This window comes from Phytophthora parasitica (genome assembly GCF_000247585.1).
Source record: "Phytophthora parasitica INRA-310 unplaced genomic scaffold supercont2.6, whole genome shotgun sequence".
In the NCBI taxonomy this organism is placed as follows: Eukaryota; Oomycota; class Peronosporomycetes; order Peronosporales; family Peronosporaceae; genus Phytophthora; species Phytophthora nicotianae.
The window spans coordinates 2077191-2093101 of record NW_008648992.1 but is presented as its reverse complement, the minus strand read 5'-3'; the positions used below and the strand labels follow the sequence as shown (position 1 = coordinate 2093101).

At 52.5% G+C, this 15911-nt stretch overlaps 9 protein-coding genes across 11 annotated transcripts; 4 read left to right on the top strand and 5 right to left on the bottom strand.

Annotated features, from left to right (window-relative positions):
* Window positions 1-3: 3 nt before the first annotated feature.
* On the bottom strand, window positions 4-1589 carry PPTG_04350 (isocitrate dehydrogenase, NADP-dependent). Its single transcript, XM_008898243.1, has one exon. It carries the CDS (start codon window positions 1513-1515, stop codon window positions 232-234), a length of 1284 nt encoding a protein of 427 aa, XP_008896491.1. The 5' UTR covers window positions 1516-1589; the 3' UTR covers window positions 4-231.
* Window positions 1590-1889: 300 nt separating this feature from the next.
* On the bottom strand, window positions 1890-5383 carry PPTG_04349 (AGC protein kinase). The gene is made up of 3 exons (XM_008898242.1): window positions 4663-5383; window positions 4322-4591; window positions 1890-4258 (listed from the first exon to the last, which is right to left on the bottom strand). Exons 1-3 carry the CDS (start codon window positions 5050-5052, stop codon window positions 2201-2203), a joined length of 2718 nt encoding a protein of 905 aa, XP_008896490.1. The 5' UTR covers window positions 5053-5383; the 3' UTR covers window positions 1890-2200.
* A 594-nt stretch (window positions 5384-5977) lies between these two features.
* Window positions 5978-7058, bottom strand: PPTG_04348 (hypothetical protein). Its single transcript, XM_008898241.1, has 2 exons — window positions 6980-7058; window positions 5978-6906 (listed from the first exon to the last, which is right to left on the bottom strand). The coding sequence occupies exon 2, from the start codon at window positions 6831-6833 to the stop codon at window positions 6207-6209; it is 627 nt and encodes a 208-aa protein (XP_008896489.1). The 5' UTR covers window positions 6834-6906; window positions 6980-7058; the 3' UTR covers window positions 5978-6206.
* An 89-nt stretch (window positions 7059-7147) lies between these two features.
* PPTG_04347 (hypothetical protein) lies at window positions 7148-9628 on the top strand. Of its 3 annotated transcripts, XM_008898238.1 has the most exons (7): window positions 7148-7520; window positions 7589-8100; window positions 8186-8489; window positions 8552-8600; window positions 8667-8847; window positions 8913-8970; window positions 9046-9628. In XM_008898238.1, the coding sequence occupies exons 1-7, from the start codon at window positions 7224-7226 to the stop codon at window positions 9271-9273; spliced, it is 1629 nt and encodes a 542-aa protein (XP_008896486.1). In that variant the 5' UTR covers window positions 7148-7223; the 3' UTR covers window positions 9274-9628. The 3 variants fall into 3 exon arrangements, with proteins under 3 accessions (XP_008896486.1, XP_008896487.1, XP_008896488.1); XM_008898239.1 differs by having other exon boundaries at window positions 7224-7520; window positions 8552-8847; XM_008898240.1 differs by having other exon boundaries at window positions 7224-7520; window positions 8552-8970.
* On the bottom strand, window positions 9242-9882 carry PPTG_04346 (hypothetical protein). The gene is made up of 2 exons (XM_008898237.1): window positions 9630-9882; window positions 9242-9559 (listed from the first exon to the last, which is right to left on the bottom strand). The coding sequence occupies exons 1-2, from the start codon at window positions 9843-9845 to the stop codon at window positions 9401-9403; spliced, it is 375 nt and encodes a 124-aa protein (XP_008896485.1). The 5' UTR covers window positions 9846-9882; the 3' UTR covers window positions 9242-9400.
* A 63-nt stretch (window positions 9883-9945) lies between these two features.
* PPTG_04345 (hypothetical protein) lies at window positions 9946-11937 on the top strand. Its single transcript, XM_008898236.1, has one exon. It carries the CDS (start codon window positions 9977-9979, stop codon window positions 11747-11749), a length of 1773 nt encoding a protein of 590 aa, XP_008896484.1. The 5' UTR covers window positions 9946-9976; the 3' UTR covers window positions 11750-11937.
* A 48-nt stretch (window positions 11938-11985) lies between these two features.
* On the top strand, window positions 11986-13222 carry PPTG_04344 (hypothetical protein). The gene is made up of 2 exons (XM_008898235.1): window positions 11986-12442; window positions 12499-13222. Exons 1-2 carry the CDS (start codon window positions 12215-12217, stop codon window positions 13150-13152), a joined length of 882 nt encoding a protein of 293 aa, XP_008896483.1. The 5' UTR covers window positions 11986-12214; the 3' UTR covers window positions 13153-13222.
* Window positions 13150-14337, bottom strand: PPTG_04343 (hypothetical protein). Its single transcript, XM_008898234.1, has 2 exons — window positions 13887-14337; window positions 13150-13421 (listed from the first exon to the last, which is right to left on the bottom strand). Exons 1-2 carry the CDS (start codon window positions 14295-14297, stop codon window positions 13197-13199), a joined length of 636 nt encoding a protein of 211 aa, XP_008896482.1. The 5' UTR covers window positions 14298-14337; the 3' UTR covers window positions 13150-13196.
* Window positions 14338-14735: 398 nt separating this feature from the next.
* On the top strand, window positions 14736-15200 carry PPTG_04342 (hypothetical protein; the record flags this gene model as incomplete). The annotated part of the gene is made up of 1 exon (XM_008898233.1): window positions 14736-15200. One exon carries the CDS (start codon window positions 14736-14738, stop codon window positions 15198-15200), a length of 465 nt encoding a protein of 154 aa, XP_008896481.1.
* Between the last annotated feature and the right edge of the window lie 711 nt (window positions 15201-15911).

Genomic DNA, 15911 nt, shown 5'->3' with positions numbered 1-15911 from the left:
ATTCCTGTTTGTGCTGTTGCGGAGTTGTCAGCGTCTAGTGGTGTTCATTACTACTGCCTGTAGTAGTCGAATCAGTATCAATGTAGCATGATACGGCAATGGAGTACTACACCTCTGGTCGGTTGTTGACTACATTTAGAGCTTGCTAACTGCGTATACATGTATACTGTAGATTGTAGATAGAAAGCTCATTTTTGTCAGTATACTCTCCCTCTTCAATCCCCTGGCAGTTTAGTTGCGCGTGGCGTCGAAGGTGTCCTTGACCTTGTCCATGAAGTCTTCCGTGTACAAGTAGTGGTCCGGGGTCACGTTGGAGCCGTGGATGCAGATAGCCAAGTCCTTGGTCATGTGGCCGGCCTCCACCGTCTTGATCACGGCGTCCTCCAGGCCCAGAGAGAAGTTAACGAGCTCCTGGTTGCCGTCAAGCTTGCCGCGGTGGGCGAGACCACGCGTCCAGGCGTAGATCGAGGCAATGGGGTTGGTGCTCGTCTTCTTGCCCTGCTGGTACTGGCGCCAGTGACGCGTGACCGTGCCGTGAGCGGCCTCAGCCTCCACCGTCTTTCCATCGGGAGCAACCAGAACACTGGTCATCAGACCAAGCGAGCCGTAGCCCTGGGCGACGATGTCCGACTGGACGTCACCGTCGTAGTTCTTGCAGGCCCAGACGAAGCCGCCGTCGCTCTTAAGAGCCTGGGCGACCATGTCGTCGATCAGACGGTGCGTGTACGAGATGCCGGCGGCGTCGTACTTGGCCTTGAACTCGCTCTGGTACACCTCCTCGAAGATGTCCTTGAAGCGGCCGTCGTACTTCTTCAGAATGGTGTTCTTGGTGGACAGGTACAGGTCCTGGTTCTTGCTCAGAGCGAAGGACAGGCACGACTTGGCGAAGCCGTAGATGCTCTCGTCCGTGTTGTACATGGCCAGACCCACGCCGGGGCCCTTGAAGTCATACACCTCGAACGTCTGCTTGTCACCGCCGTCCGCGGGCGTGTACACGACCTCGAACTTGCCCGGACCAGGGGCAATGAAGTCCGTGCTCTTGTACTGGTCACCGAAGGCGTGACGGCCCACGACGATGGGCTTCTTCCAGCCAGGCACAAGACGCGGCACGTTGGAGATGACGATGGGCTCACGGAAGACCGTGCCGTTGAGGATGTTACGGATCGTGCCGTTGGGCGAGCGCCACATCTTCTTGAGCTTGAACTCCTCCACACGCTGCTCATCAGGAGTGATGGTCGCGCACTTGATGCCGACGTTGTGCTCCTGGATGGCGTGGGCAGCGTCGATGGTCACCTGGTCGTTGGTGGCGTCACGGTGCGGCAGACCCAGGTCGAAGTACTCGATGTCCAGGTCAAGGTACGGGTGGATGTACTTGTCCTTGATCTGCGACCAGATGACGCGCGTCATCTCATCGCCGTCAAGCTCCACAATGGGCTTGTGCACCTTGATCTTCTGGCTGGTGGCGAAGCCGCGGCGCGCGGGAGCGGCCATCGAGCGGACGGTCTTGGCGAACATGACGAAAAAGTGAGGAGTCTGGTCTTCCGCTTCGAATTGAAGAGTGAGAACAGGGGGTCGAAGCAGAACCGCACGATCCCAATCCTGGTTGTCAAATCAGAGCCAATAGTATTAAGAAAAATGTAATATTGAATGTAGTAGTTTGAGTATGGATTGACAACTGTGAGAATAGTATAACTATTTACTATTTTGTAAATATGCGCAACCACAGAAAGCATAAAGGAAAACAAAAATCCACTCTTACGAGCGGTGCCTAGATTTCTCTGTGTGTGGTCGATGTATCTACAAGCATGCGGTACGATGATCATGTGCGTTCTCCACTACTACTGTAGTACATGTTGCTATAAATAGAGAACAGAAGTATTACTACGCTGTAGTAGTACTCATATTTCATTGATAGGACGCCAGGTTTGATTACTGAAGCCCTTCCCTTTTCTGGCAACGAAGTACGTCACACAATCATGCAATGAGACCTGATCAAGTCGTTGATTGGCCAAGAGCCCGCTTCAACGCGTTAAACCAAAATGCGGCGCAAGACTCGAAGCTCCCAGCCTCTCATTGCCCTCGCACTCCTTCCTGCCTTCATCCCTGCTCCTCCCTTCATGTGATTTCTCAACCATCATCATGCATTTACATCCACAAACGGTCTGTATGTATCTCCCTGCCTACAATTGAATGCGCTTCCCTAAATGGTCTGGGACTGTGGCTCTGTTGGCGTGCACGGCGCGGAACCTTCGGGACTACCAGGGCTCATAGGCACGGGTGGCGGACTGCCGGGGCTGCCCACGCTCTGTGGACTCCTCGGGGACGCTGATGCAGCCGAACTCGAAGCTGGAGGAGTATCCGAGCCGTTAGCCTTGGACGGAGACGCCTTCGAGGACGTCATCGAGTTTTCCTTCGAGCCAGGAGACAGCGGCACGCCGTCACCGTCTCCAGACTCCTCAATGTACTCCTCCTCCACAAACTCTTCGTCTTCATGAATGGTTCCTTGCTTGAAGTCGCCCGTCTCTTCATCAAACTCCATGTCAGCCATCTCGGGCTTCCAGTCTCCCAGTCCTTGGTACGAGAAGCGGTCAAAGTGCTTCTGCTCGGACGGAGACGACGGCAACGACACCGGCGAGTCCGGCATGATCTCTTCACGTGCCTCGCGCATCTTGGCAATAGCGCGAGATAGATGGCTCTCGTCAGTCACGTCCTCCATGCGATGCGGAGGGCGCGGGACTTCCATCTCCATAGCCAGCAGTTTGTCCCAGTCAATCTCTGCGAAGAACGGGTGCTGCTTGATCTCCTCGACACCGTCGGGTCCACAGCCAAGACGGTGCTCTGGGTCTTTCGTCAGCAGCTTCATAATCAGATCCTGAGCTTCCGGGGTGAAGCGGTCGCTGAATTCCGGCTCCTCCTTCAAAATCTTGTCAAACAGGATGGTTGGCACATTGTGACGGAACGGCGAGTCGCCCTGAATCATCTCGTACGCCAAGATACCCAGCGCCCACCAGTCCACAGCCTTGCCGTAGCCTTCTTTCATAATCAACTCGGGCGCCAAGTACTCGCACGTGCCCACAAACGAGCTCGTTCTTTCGTTGTCATCCATCTCCTCCTTCGAAAGACCAAAGTCCGTGCACGCCACATTGCCGTCCGCAGTAATGACGATGTTCTCTAGTTTCAAATCGCGGTACAGGATGTTCGACGTGTGCAGATGCGCGATAGCGAGCAGGATCTCGGCCAGATAAAACCGAGCACGCTTGATACTGAATCGACCGCGACGTCGTAGCACCTGACGTAGCGACCCACCGCTGTAGTACTCCATCACCATGTAAAGCTTGTCCTGGTTCTGGAAGGCGTACTTCAGCTGGACGATGTACGGGTGGTTGGCCTCCTGCAGGATACGGCGCTCTGCCATCGTCTGAGTGACCAGATCCTTGTTCATCACCCACTCCTTCTTCAGCACCTTCATAGCGTACAAGTGGCCAGCGTCTGCGCCATCCTTCTTCAACACCAACAGCACCTTGCCGCAGGCACCGCGGCCAATGACCGTGACGAGCTCGAAATCATTCACAGACATCTTGCCGGGCTTGGCTGATCCACTAAATACGCTCTCCTTCTCACCCGTACGGACAGCACGGGGTCTCGACCAGTGGATGAGTGAAGGCAGCGCCCGACACGTCAAACAGAGACGCACCTGGCCTTCGTGACGTGTGTTCTCTACAGTCGAACACTTCTCACAGCAAGGATTCTGACACGTGCGGCAATGCCGGCGCCAACGACGCATGTTGAATGGACCCTTGCACAAGTAGCAAGCCTTCTCCATGCCGCTATTTACGTTTTTCACGCGGAAACCTGACCATCTCGCCTTGAAGCTCGCATACACCGATGCCACGACAGTCTGCAGCAAGTCCACGTCCGAATTCGTGCGGCCTGCCGACAAAACCACGCAACCCAAGGGGGGTTCTCTCGACTTCATGCGTTTCAACGCCTGTACACCGTCAGGTGATGACAAGTAGGCGATGCACCACTGAGCAATCATCTTTCGTAATGTATACGAGTCGTCCGATGAAATGTGGTGTGTAGACTGCAAGAAGGCGACTCCACTAATGTGACGCTGCATCTCCTTCATGTGCGACCGTAAAGCTTCCACCAGCAGACTCCCGCCATCTCGGTATGCCACGATAAACACGTGCGTGGCTCTGGAAGTCAACACGTGGTTGCGCCAGCCCGTCATAAACCGCTGCACAGCACTCCTCATCTGCAATAGTGAAAATAAATATTAGTCTGCTTGTCCTTGAAAATTTTACTATAAAAAACTTACGTCGATTTCTCCAGACCGCATCGAATCCTTGAAGATGTCGTCAAATAGCACAATGCCGAGCTTGTCTTCTTTGGCCTTCATTATATACGGCAGCATGGATCCCAAACTGCCCTTGAAGATACCGCCACCTTCAGACCCTGATCGAACACACAGACGAGCACTCCAAATGCCTGCTGGACATCCATCGCTGTCGCCGATAAACACCACGAGTCGGTCAGAAAACAAGGCCGTTCTGGACAGGAAGACGCTGCACTGGATCGTTTCATCGTCCTACAAATCATATCAGACCAATCCATTAGAATGTAGCCATCTCTAAAAAGATCTCGCCCAGCGCCACTTACATGGGACGTTGTGACTTCGTGGAAGGTCTCCATAAGTGTCTGCATTTTTCCCTGCACATTCTTAGTGGCTGCTTCCAGCAATCCCCCTGGAGGCGGCAGTGGCGGCTCGGGAGGCTCCACGTACGAGCTACGAGAGCTGACAGCGGGCGATGGACTGCTGTCTGGGTCGTCCTCACCGGCCACCGAGTCCTGCCGCGAGCGGTTGTAGCGACTGCTCTCCGAGTCGTCGTTATAGTCGTCACCTTCGTGCTCCGAGCGGTCATCCTCGCCTGTGGAGCTGGCCCCGCTGCGGCTGAAGATGCTGAAGTTGGTAGTGAAGCTAAGCCCCACACTCTTGCGCCGCACCGCCTCACGGATGTTGCTCATGGCTGCTACTGGAGACTTCTTCATACTGAGTGCTCTTACAGACGTCTGCACACTTGAAGAGAGCTTCTAGAGGCGCAGAAGAGCAGCAGCACGTCCTGCAGCGAATTCGAAGGCGATCGCCACGTGTGAGGCCTCGATAGATAGCGGAGACGCTGCTGCGCTCGGTGCCGTGCTGTGTGTCCCCGTACTGGGAGTGGAGGAGGCCAGGCGTCGCGTCAAAATAGGTGCCTCCGAGCGGGTGTTTGGCAGCCTGCAGCTTCGTCTGTGGGGAGAGAGGCTGGTGCAACGGGGGCGAGTTTGATAAGTTCTTGCTTTGACTTGAGATTTATAAAGTTCATGGCCTAACCCCTATCTGTTACAGGTGGTGGAAAAATCAGGAGTTAGATAAAACGCTCAGGATTGGTGAAAACAGCTTTTTAGTGAAGCCATTTGGGAAGTTGAGCTTCACGTTGCATGACTTCACAAAAAAAAAGCTGTTTGCACCAATCGTGAGCACGACATGTGACTTGCAGCGTTTTCAAAAATTTTCTGAAAACGTCATAAAGCACTTTTCCTGAAAAAAGCTCTTGCCTTGACTGCTCATTGCTTGTGGCCCACCATAATAAAAAAAGATCAAAAGTGGGCCGAAACCAATGCGCACTTTTTCTATGCAAAGTACTTTTTATTCAAAAAGCGATTTTATAAAATGTTTTTTTGTGACTTGATGGTGAGCATGAACTCAACTCGAATTCCTCGATGTATGTACCGGAAAAACTGGGCTTTTGACTATGCTGAAGTGCAAGCGAACACTGTAGTCCCTACTGTCCTCCGTACACCAGAATCCATGTTTTTTTATTGTCGTTGATGCCATAAGCTGAGACAGCGGCATACATTATAGTGACAGCTCACTCGCATTTGCTTCATCTCAAAAAGGAAAAGCCAAGATGATACTGAATGCAGTATAATTAATGTTTCTTATCTGCTTGAAGGCAACTGCCATGCTTATTCATCTGCTGTTCTTTGGGCAGTTGTGGTGGAGCTGAAAGCATGTGAAACCTCGATGGTGGTTTCGGTGCAGGGCATTTCATTATAGTAATGAGCAAAATCTTTGGCTCCAGAAGCATTTGAAAGGTTCCAACCTACATACATTGTAGTGACAGTTCCTGATAACTGGGTGGCACAAAACCTCAGGACTTGCCCTAAATAACGTCAGGAGTCGCTGCAAGTCGCATCAAGTGCTGCTTCTGGAACTTAGTCATCACGTCAGCCCATCGACTGTACACGCCTATTTGTGCGGATGCTAAGCCCAGCGCACTAAAAAGCCCGTCGTTCACGCGTAGCCCAGATAATCCCACGAACGCCACTGGCAATTCAAGCAGCTTCTTCACTGTCGAAAGCATCGTGCCACGGTGCATCATGTAATCTAACGGGAACGCTAGCAGAATGCTTAATAACCAAAACCCGTTGCAACTGCGTCTCAATCTCCGCATGAGCGGTCCCCGTGACGATACGCCTAGCACGCGCGTGCAGAGCACGACGTAATTCTCAATAAAGTAGAAGAAGAAGAAGCACAGGATGCGCAGCCTTCGTAGCACCCTCACCGCACGGAGAGGCTCTCGAACATGGCGGTAAATGTCTGCCATCTCTAAAAACTGCAGGAAGCGGAAAAACCGACGAGCGTCGCCGAAGATCAGCTCCGCTCGGCCCAGTGACGCTATCGCCCTCCTTTTCCAGTCCGATGCCGGCTTCTTCAGTTCATGTGGCGATGGAGTCTTCTCCGGCTCATTATCGCATTGTTGCATGTGGCTGGAGGTGCTGCCTTCCATTTCCCAGAGCTGAATCAGTGCCCATTTCGTGAATTTGGAGCCATACTGAAGCAGGCGGTAGAGCTTGCTGCGGCTGTCTGTCGGTAACGCGTCAAATGTTAGCTAATACCCCTCGTACATCCGTCATACTAGCTAAAGATTCGTACCCGTCGTGGACAGGAAGAAGACAGCCTTGGTGAGGGCATCGTCCTTGAGCTCCATGAAGGGATCGAGTTTTTAATGTTGACTGTCAACAATTGACAGACGGAAGGCTGATAATTCCGGATAACGCAATTTTCACCCAATCAACAGCTTTAATGCTTTATAGTAGGATCTCTACATGCATATTCGCGGGTCCCAAGCACTGGGGGGAAGCACAAGCTGGAAGCTAAAGCGGCGGACACCGGGGCGATGGCTGCAGGCAGCGGACTGACCAAGAACCAGCGGCGGCGGCTCAAGAAGCGTGCGCAGAAGCAGGCAGAGGCTAATGGCGTCAAAATCGAGCCTGCTAATACCAGCAACGGCACCACCAAGGCGGAGAAAGAGACAGCTCTTGCACCCCCTCCAGATGTGGAAGTCGAGTACGTGAGCGCCGATCTCAGCAAGGAGCTGGCACTTCCACAGGAAGATCCAGCCTACGAGGAAATGATGCGCGTTTTTGGCAAGTTTTCGTCCGCTGAAGAGCTCTGCGGCGCTACGGACAACGAGGTGCGTCCAAGGTGCAGGATCTAGGCATGTATATCCAATTTATTGAGAATTTTCTTGAATTATTTTAGGACGGAAAGGATGACGACAAGAAGGAAAAGGATGGAGCTGACGGAGACGACGATCAGGCGAAGGAGGAGGCGGAAGAAGAGCAGATTTTGTCCAGGAAAGCTCGCAAAAAGAGCAAACGCCTGAGTGTGGCTGAGCTCAAGCAGCTGGTGGCCTACCCGGATGTGGTGGAGGCTCACGACGTCACGTCGGCAGACCCTCGGCTGCTTGTGTATTTGAAGTCGTATCGCAACACGGTCCCCGTGCCGCGTCACTGGTGTCATAAGCGAAAGTATCTTCAGGGCAAGCGTGGCTTTGAGAAGCAGCCGTTCCAATTGCCAGAGTTTATTGCTCAGACAGGTATTGCTGAAGTGAGGGATTCAGTTGCAGAGGATGACGACAAGAAGAGAAACAAACAGCGTGCCAGAGAGCGCGTGCAGCCCAAGATGGGACGTGTGGATATCGACTACCAGGTGCTACACGACGCGTTCTTCCGCTTCCAGACCAAGCCCAAGCTCACTCAATTGGGTGATGTGTACGTTAACTTATCGGCAATTGTTGCTTAGATTATTGTACTGAGCAGCATTGACCTTATGTTACTTTCTGTTCACATTTTGCAGGTACTATGAAGGCAAGGAGTTCGAGGTAAAACTCAAGTCTAAGGTGCCGGGTCAGCTCTCAGATGAACTTAAAGCAGCACTAGGTATGGTGGAAGGTGTCCCTCCTCCATGGCTACTGAATGTACAGCGATATGGCCCGCCGCCAGCATACCCGAACCTGAAGATTCCAGGTTTGAACGCTCCTATTCCAGAGGGTGCGAGTTTCGGCTATCATCCTGGCGGCTGGGGCAAACCCCCTGTGGACGAGAATGGTGTTCCTCTTTACGGCGACGTATTCGGCAAGACAACTGAATCAGAGAAGCAGGTAAGGGTACTGGGTAGCATGTTGCTGTAAGTATTGGTGAGCTGACAGGTTCTATGCTGCAGGGAGAAGAAATTAACCGAGAAAGATGGGGAGAGCTGGAAGAACAAGAAGGTTTGCATAGCCTAGCAGGAGAAATATGGCTGTAGACAAGTCGCTAACAATTTTTCTTGAATGTAGAAGAAGAAGAGGAAGAAGAGGGTGAGGGAGAAGAGGAGCAGACAGAAGGCGCCATGGAAGGCAATGGGGACGTTGACGGTCTTGATGCTACTGGCTTGGAGACCCCTCTTGTGGACGGCATCTCCAGTGTTGCTTCCGGCCTCACCACGCCTGGTGTCGTGGATCTGCGCAAGGGCATCCGGTACGTTGGGATTGTCAAAGTGTGTTAATTTTCGCTAACCTCTTGCATGTGACTTTGCCGAGCAGAGGAACAGAAACGCCCGATGTCCCACAGCAGCTCTACACTGTACTGGAACAGAAGGAGGTATGTGATGTATCGCTGTTATACTGTCTTGGATGGGAATGTACCGCTAATGCTCCTTTTCATCGTGTATTGTAGACGTCAGTCGGTACATCGCTCTACGGTTCAGGACATGCGTATGTTGTTCCAGGTGGAACCGAGGAATCAAGCGGCACTCGCACTGAGACTGGTCGCGTTAGACGTCGCTTTGAAGACGCGCCACCGTCAGAGTCTGCCAACCCCGTGGAAGACGAAGACGAGGCTGCTAAAAAGAAAAAGAAAGCCAAGACCGACAAGAGCAAGAAACTTAAGGATTTCAAATTCTAAGTGTAGGTATCTCACGTGCTTCTGCAGTAGACAGCAACGTACAACCAACTTGGCAAACCCAACCCAAACAGATTTTTTGTCCGAAATGCTGCTGTCCTGTGTAGCTGGCTGGTTAAATAGAAGTCGCCTAAAGGGGCGGGAGCCCCATGGCCTCGCGCAATTCCATGATCTGCCGTCGCTCCTCCGGGGGAAGCGACTGGATGATCTCGGGTGCCAAGTTCTGCACCTGCTCCAGCAGCTCCTGCTGCTCTGGGTCCAGCTTTTCCATCAGATCATTTGACACGCCCTAAGGTTGCAGCGTTAAAGTAAGTTTAAAAAGCATTAAGAGCGTAATATAAGCTTTGTAGAGAGCGTACGATGGCATTAATAGGTGCAGACGCTGACGCCGTGCGCTCCTTGATCATTCCGAGTCGGAGCTGCGCCTGAGCGACAGCTCGTGCCAACTCCGGGTGATCCTGCAACAGTCGACGCGTCTCCGCTGGGTCACTCTCATTGCACTGCTTGAGCTGGTACACGAGCTCGTACACCTCGGCGTCCGTCAGGTCCTTCACACTCGTTGCCTTAGCTTCCATCACTGCAATGGACTCTGTATGCTTCAACAGAGGTATTCGACCATCAATATGACGTATCATAGGCAACTGTAGAGCCTTAAATGGTGTACCATTCGTGTAAATTGGGTTGACGTCCATCGACCACCCACCGGATGCTGCGTGCGTCTCAATCGTCGCTCCGGTCGCTGCTCTTCCGCCCCCACCGCTTCAGCACCGTCACCCTCGAAGCTCCAGCAGCAGCAGGCGAGATGAACGTGACTCGCCACAACTTCGCCAAGCACTTTAAAGACCTTCAGAAGGATCTACAGCTGCCCACTTGCCGCTTCATAGCCATTGACACGGAGTTCACAGGTCTGTCGCCCAATGAGTTTGAGCGCGAACAATACCTAGACACACTAGAGGAGCGCTACCACAAGGTGAAGCGCGCGGGCGAGAGCTTCCTCATCACGCAGTTCGGGCTCTCCACCGTGCACGTGGATCAGAAGGATCAGTTCCACATCAAGACGTGGAACTTTTACGTATTCCCGAGACCTTATGGCTCACTGGACGAGCGCTTCTTGTGCCAGGCCTCAAGCTTACAGTTTCTATCGGAGCATGGCTTCGACTTCAACAAGTTCATTGGAGACGGCATCCCATTCGTCAATCTGTCCAAGACTCCAGCTATGAAGAAGCGTCTGCAGCGCCGTATCGATGGACTGACTAAAGTGAACAAGAACTTGCAGCTTTCTGACGACGGTGTGGCCTTCCAAAATGAAGTCAAGCAGCAGTTGGACGAGTGGATCGCTGGAGGAGCCAAGAAGGGTCAGAAATTGCTCGTGCCCACGAGGAACTCGTTCTACTCGATGATCGTACACGAGACTGCGCGTGCCAAGGCCAGTTATCTGTACACAGAGTCCGCGGAAGGTGGTGTGGAAGTGTCATATGTGTCAAAGAAGATCAAAGAGGAATTGATCGCTGCCAAGGTGAAGGAGATGAAGAAAGAGATGGAGGACGCGATCGGCTTCTCCAAGGTGATCGAGACGTTGAGTGAGAGCAAACTGCCCGTTGTTGGACACAACGCGCTGCTGGACTTTGTGTACGTCTTCCACCAGTTTTACAAACCCCTCCCAGAGACTCTGGCGGAGTTCAAAACGCAGCTTCTGGAGCTCTTCCCGACCATCTACGACACGAAACATGTTACGCTCCGTTCTCCTCTTGGCGAGAAGCTGAAGTCAACGGGTCTGTCGTCGTTGTTCGAGTACATGCGCGAGAATGTCAAGCCTGAGCCTGAAAGTCTGATTCCCAGCGATGAGCGCTTCGATACTTACCGTGAGGCTCTAAAGGCGGAAGCTGACGGCAACGAGAGCTTGCTGTGTCACGAGGCTGGCTTCGATGCGTTCATGACTGCCGTGTGCTTCCTTGGTCTCTTAGCCCACGACGCCAAGGGTGAATTACCTGACCAACTCGTACCTAAGGAAGGCAGCTCTGCTCGCCTGAAAGTGCGCCTGGAAGAGCTCGAGAGCTTCAAGAACCAGCTGAACTTGATGGTATCGGACCAGAGCTTCCTTGACCTTGGCAACGTTGACCAGACGATCGATCGCACTCGTGTGTACCGTGTGACCAGCACTACGAAGCGACGGATCCAGCATGTGCGCATGGAAGACGTGTTCCAGTCTTCTAAGGTGCAGCGTGTCGTGCGTGAAAGCGATCAAGACGCGTTCGTGGTGCTCACGGAGCCTGCTGCAGTGAACAACGAGGTGAAGACTGAACTGGGCTTGAACATCACCACGTACGACGAACATGTAGCTGCTGAGGCTGAGAAGGCTCGTCAGGAGAAGGAGGAGGCTGACCAGAAGATCTTCGAGAAAATCTCAGCTGCCCGTGGTTCAACAGGTGGTGAGACCAAGGAGGAGGCATCCACGTGGAGTAGCTGCACCATTTCGTAGACGTAGCTAGAGAGGGAGTTTTGTCTGACCCAATAAGATACTTATAGTATGCTTGATTCGTTGACGAAAGTGGGTTTCGTGAATGAAATCATAGGAAGTACAAGTACTTAGTCCCAATCAAGAAGTAGGACGTGGTTGCTGACAAGTTATCAGTGATAACTAACTTTTTGCTTATCACTGACATGCGAAGGACAGTGTGGCAATGTGTTTATCTTATCATCAGGATGAAGTCGCCCACGCCATTTCATAGAACGTAGATAGATAGATAGATAGATAGAGAGAGAGAGAGAGAGAGAGAGATGAACAGCTAGCTGCTGAAAGAGAGATTCCAGGGCTAGTGTGATAGCAATATATACCTTCTTTTTTTTGACGTGGACGCTCTCCACGCCGCTTTTGCCGGTCCATTGGCTGCATATCTAGGAAGCCGTTTTTTGGTGCTGAGGTTCATATAACCGTTTCGCGCCCATGAGCATCGACAGCGAACAGCGCGGCGTAAGTGCGGCAGCGACGGCTGCCGCTGAGTGCGAGGCCAAGCGAGCCGAGGTGCAGCGTCTGCGAGGACATCTGGACAAGCTCAGGGCCGGGGAAGACGACGAAGACGCGCTGCTGCTGGCACTCGCTCAACCCGTGAGCACCACCGACCCGCTTTCGTGTCTCTGCTGCTGCAAGTTCAAGCGACTTGGTCATAGCTACGTAAGTGCGGTCTTAAGTAGTGTTAATGCTGCACAGTCTTACGCAACGTCCTGTAGATTCTGCATGAACGCCGTGTGGGGTCTGCTGATGGCACGAAGACCAAACTCGTCATTGTAGGTCCGCATTGGATCGGAGTGTTGGTCACTGTGGGAATCATTCTGGTGTCTACAGCCATGTTCCTCTCTCAGCACGTGGAGACCATGGCGTGGTATAACACGTTGATCACGCTTGGACTTTGCAGCGTGACGCTCTACTATCTGTTCCAGACAACATGCACAGACCCAGGTATTATCCGTCCACCGCGACAGAAGGATGTCTCGCAGACTGAAGACGAGAGTGAAGGCATGGAGCTGGAAGCTGGACAAGCTCCAGTAGTTGAGGGAGCAATGCTGCCTGCTGAGGCTTTTGGCCCTCGTCGCCCGTCACGACGTCGGTATTGCGATATCTGCGGCATCGAGCAGGACCGCTCAACGGACCATTGTGAAGACTGTGGAGTGTGTATCGCTGGCTATGACCATCACTGTCCGTGGATGGGCAAATGTATCGGCCGAGACAACATGCACGCCTTCAAGATGTTCAACGTGGCGTGGGTCGTGTACGTTTGCTTTGTGCTGTTCATCGCCATCTTGAGCGTCGACTGGGGTCATACTGCTGTACAAACACTGAAACGCACAGCATCAGGCGAGTGGGTGCCTACGCGGAGTCCATAGAGTGACTAGAGCATTGAATGCTTGCAAATATATTACTTCTTTGGTTAGTTAACCGCGCCGTTGGCAGCTTGCTTCTTGTTTTTGTTTTTCTTGCGCTTCTTCTTCTGCGCGGTACCCGTCGAGTTGACTGGGTTTGAAGACGTGGTGGCAGGAGTCTCACTCTGCTTGGGCTTCTTCACTTCCTTGTTGGCATTAGACGTGATCGAGGGCTTGGAAGCCTTGGCTTTCTCCTCCGACACTTCCTCTGAGTCACTAGACGATGGGGACACCTAGAAATCCACCACGACTGTCAGCACTGATGGTAGATACCAGAAGAGCTTTACTACACATGCAATGATATGGATGTTGCACAGTTATGACTCGTATGATTCCGACGGGACAGACCACAAGAGCCTTTTACAGACGCAATAGGTAGGCGCTGCTTAAATTGCCACCTCGCTGGAGCAAACCTTCCCCAGATACTCCGCCACTCCTCAAAGAGAGCAGCAGTCGTTTGGATCACAGCCGCATCCAACATAGTGAGGCAGCCACAGCACCTTGCCCTACGCCCGCACGGAGACAGCCTTAAGGACCATGCGCGAGTATTGAGACGAGAAGAACTCTCGCCATAAAAGCATACACTTTCCTATCCCATCCGGTCTGGACCCCCGCGATATCGAAAAAGGACCACGGGGGTAATTTACAGATGGGAACAACTCTTCATACAGTTCTACTGTTCTCTTCATAGTACTCACCTCGTCCCAGCTCTTCTGGGCCTCCTTCTTCTCCTCACGAGCACGCTTCTTGCTCTTCTTGGGGGCTTGCGGAGGGATAATTGCCTCCTCCTCGACCAAGTCGACGGAAGGGCCTGGCTGGAAGTACCCACTGAGGTTCACGACGCCCGATCCCTTAGCCAGGTAGAACTTAACCTTGTGGCCAAAAACCAGGTCCAGCTTGACCTGCAGCGGCTGCTTGGCGCCCAAATGAGCCACCGCACCCTTCCAGGACTTGCCATCGAGCTGCTGCGTCTCCAGACCCAGTGCCACCTGTGCTTCGAGAGAAGACGCGCCACACGTGGCGTTCACCACGTTGAGCACAAAGCCCTCGGGCACATTCACGACCGCAGCCTTGGTCTCCGTCACCTCGCAGCCCCAGAACGCCACCATGTTTGGTAATGAAGCGGTTGCTATAACTGGAGAAGAAGATACGCCTCGTTTATGACCAATAGAATGAGTGGTGAGGAGGATGGTGTGGTGCACACAAATGTGTGACGTGTGCGAGTTGAAGTGGTTGAGGAAGTGTGAAGATCCCCTGTACAATGTTAACGTCGCAAAGAGCACATGGGATAAGAGTTTTATTTACTGTTAGGCTCCAGCATTTTATTTACGACCCACTCGATGAGTAGTGTTGGGAGGATTACCAGCGTGGTGGTGTTTATGATTGAAATTGCTTTGTATTATCTGCGGATGACGATTTCGGATGGGATTCGTTTATTGTATCGTGCCTGTGGTCAACAATCTTGTTAATGCGGCAACGGCGGCTTATCAATTCGCTCGCGTAGTCGAGTCTCAGTCTTCATTTTCGCCAACAGTTCGCGCATCGAAATGAAGTCTATCATTGGTCTCACCGCTGCTGCCTTCGCAATCACTTCTTCCGACGCTTACACCCCGGGAAATATAAGAGGTCTCGTCAACCCCACAGGCCCAGCGTCAGGATCAGCCGAAACGCCGACGCAGACGTTGGTCGACGGGTCAAGCAAGTCTACAGCGGCCTCTAGTGAAGCGACACCATCGTCTCATGACTCCTCGGCAGGCAACGATGCGTTGCGTTGTTCCAGCAAATGCCTCGACGTGTACAGTCCTGTACTGGGCGACGACGGCATCATGTACCCGAGTTACTGCGCCATGGAGCTGGCGAAGTGCGAAAAGAGCGGCAAGGAAGACGATTGGTACGCACGCTACAAGGAGCTGTACGGCTCGAGTCGCGCAGGACACGATGACTACACTGGTTTTCGTCGTCCCTATCCATACTACTCATTCGGTCATGAGACGCCGTCCACAGATGTTTAAGCGTGTGTGAAGATTACACGCCCACGCCACTCGCTGAGACTTCATCGGCGGCACGTATCCATCTAAATCATCGCGAGTAAGCAAAAAATGACAACACCTTCGTCGTTGACTTCATGTACTCACGCTCCAGTACTTCTCCGCGCCATGATAAACTAGGTAGCAGCACACCGATTCATAGACATGCATGGTGTGCATCTAGAAGCAGTGTTGCTGTGGCTTCATCCTAATCGGCATCTAGTATCGATTCGATATATTCTCCGAATTGTAACCCAACAACCCATGTACTTACCCCGACATTACCTCCCAGCAGTCCTAGTAGCGTAGCTGCTGGGGGTACAAGCAGCAAACTGCCATCGTTTGTATCTGAAAACCGATGTACTGGCGTGAAGGCAAATCTCGAGCCCACAAAAATCTGTGACGTGTGAGCACGTTGAAGTGATCTCTAACCGTTACAGAACCGTTTTGTTTACGCCGCCTCCAAAGTTGGAAGCTCCAACGGCGGCACTGTGCTATCTTTTACAAAAGGTCTCGCGTCATTAAGGAGAAACGTTCTCGTTGCCTGTCCAGCCCTTTCAGTCAGCTGACGCAACCTCGGGACTGAGTTAATCAGCTGTAACGGACTATTAGTCAGTGACTAAAAGTCAGTCCGAACAGCAAAATTGCAAATGGTTTCTCGAAGTCGTTCCGGTGACATACGAGGAGACGTGCGTT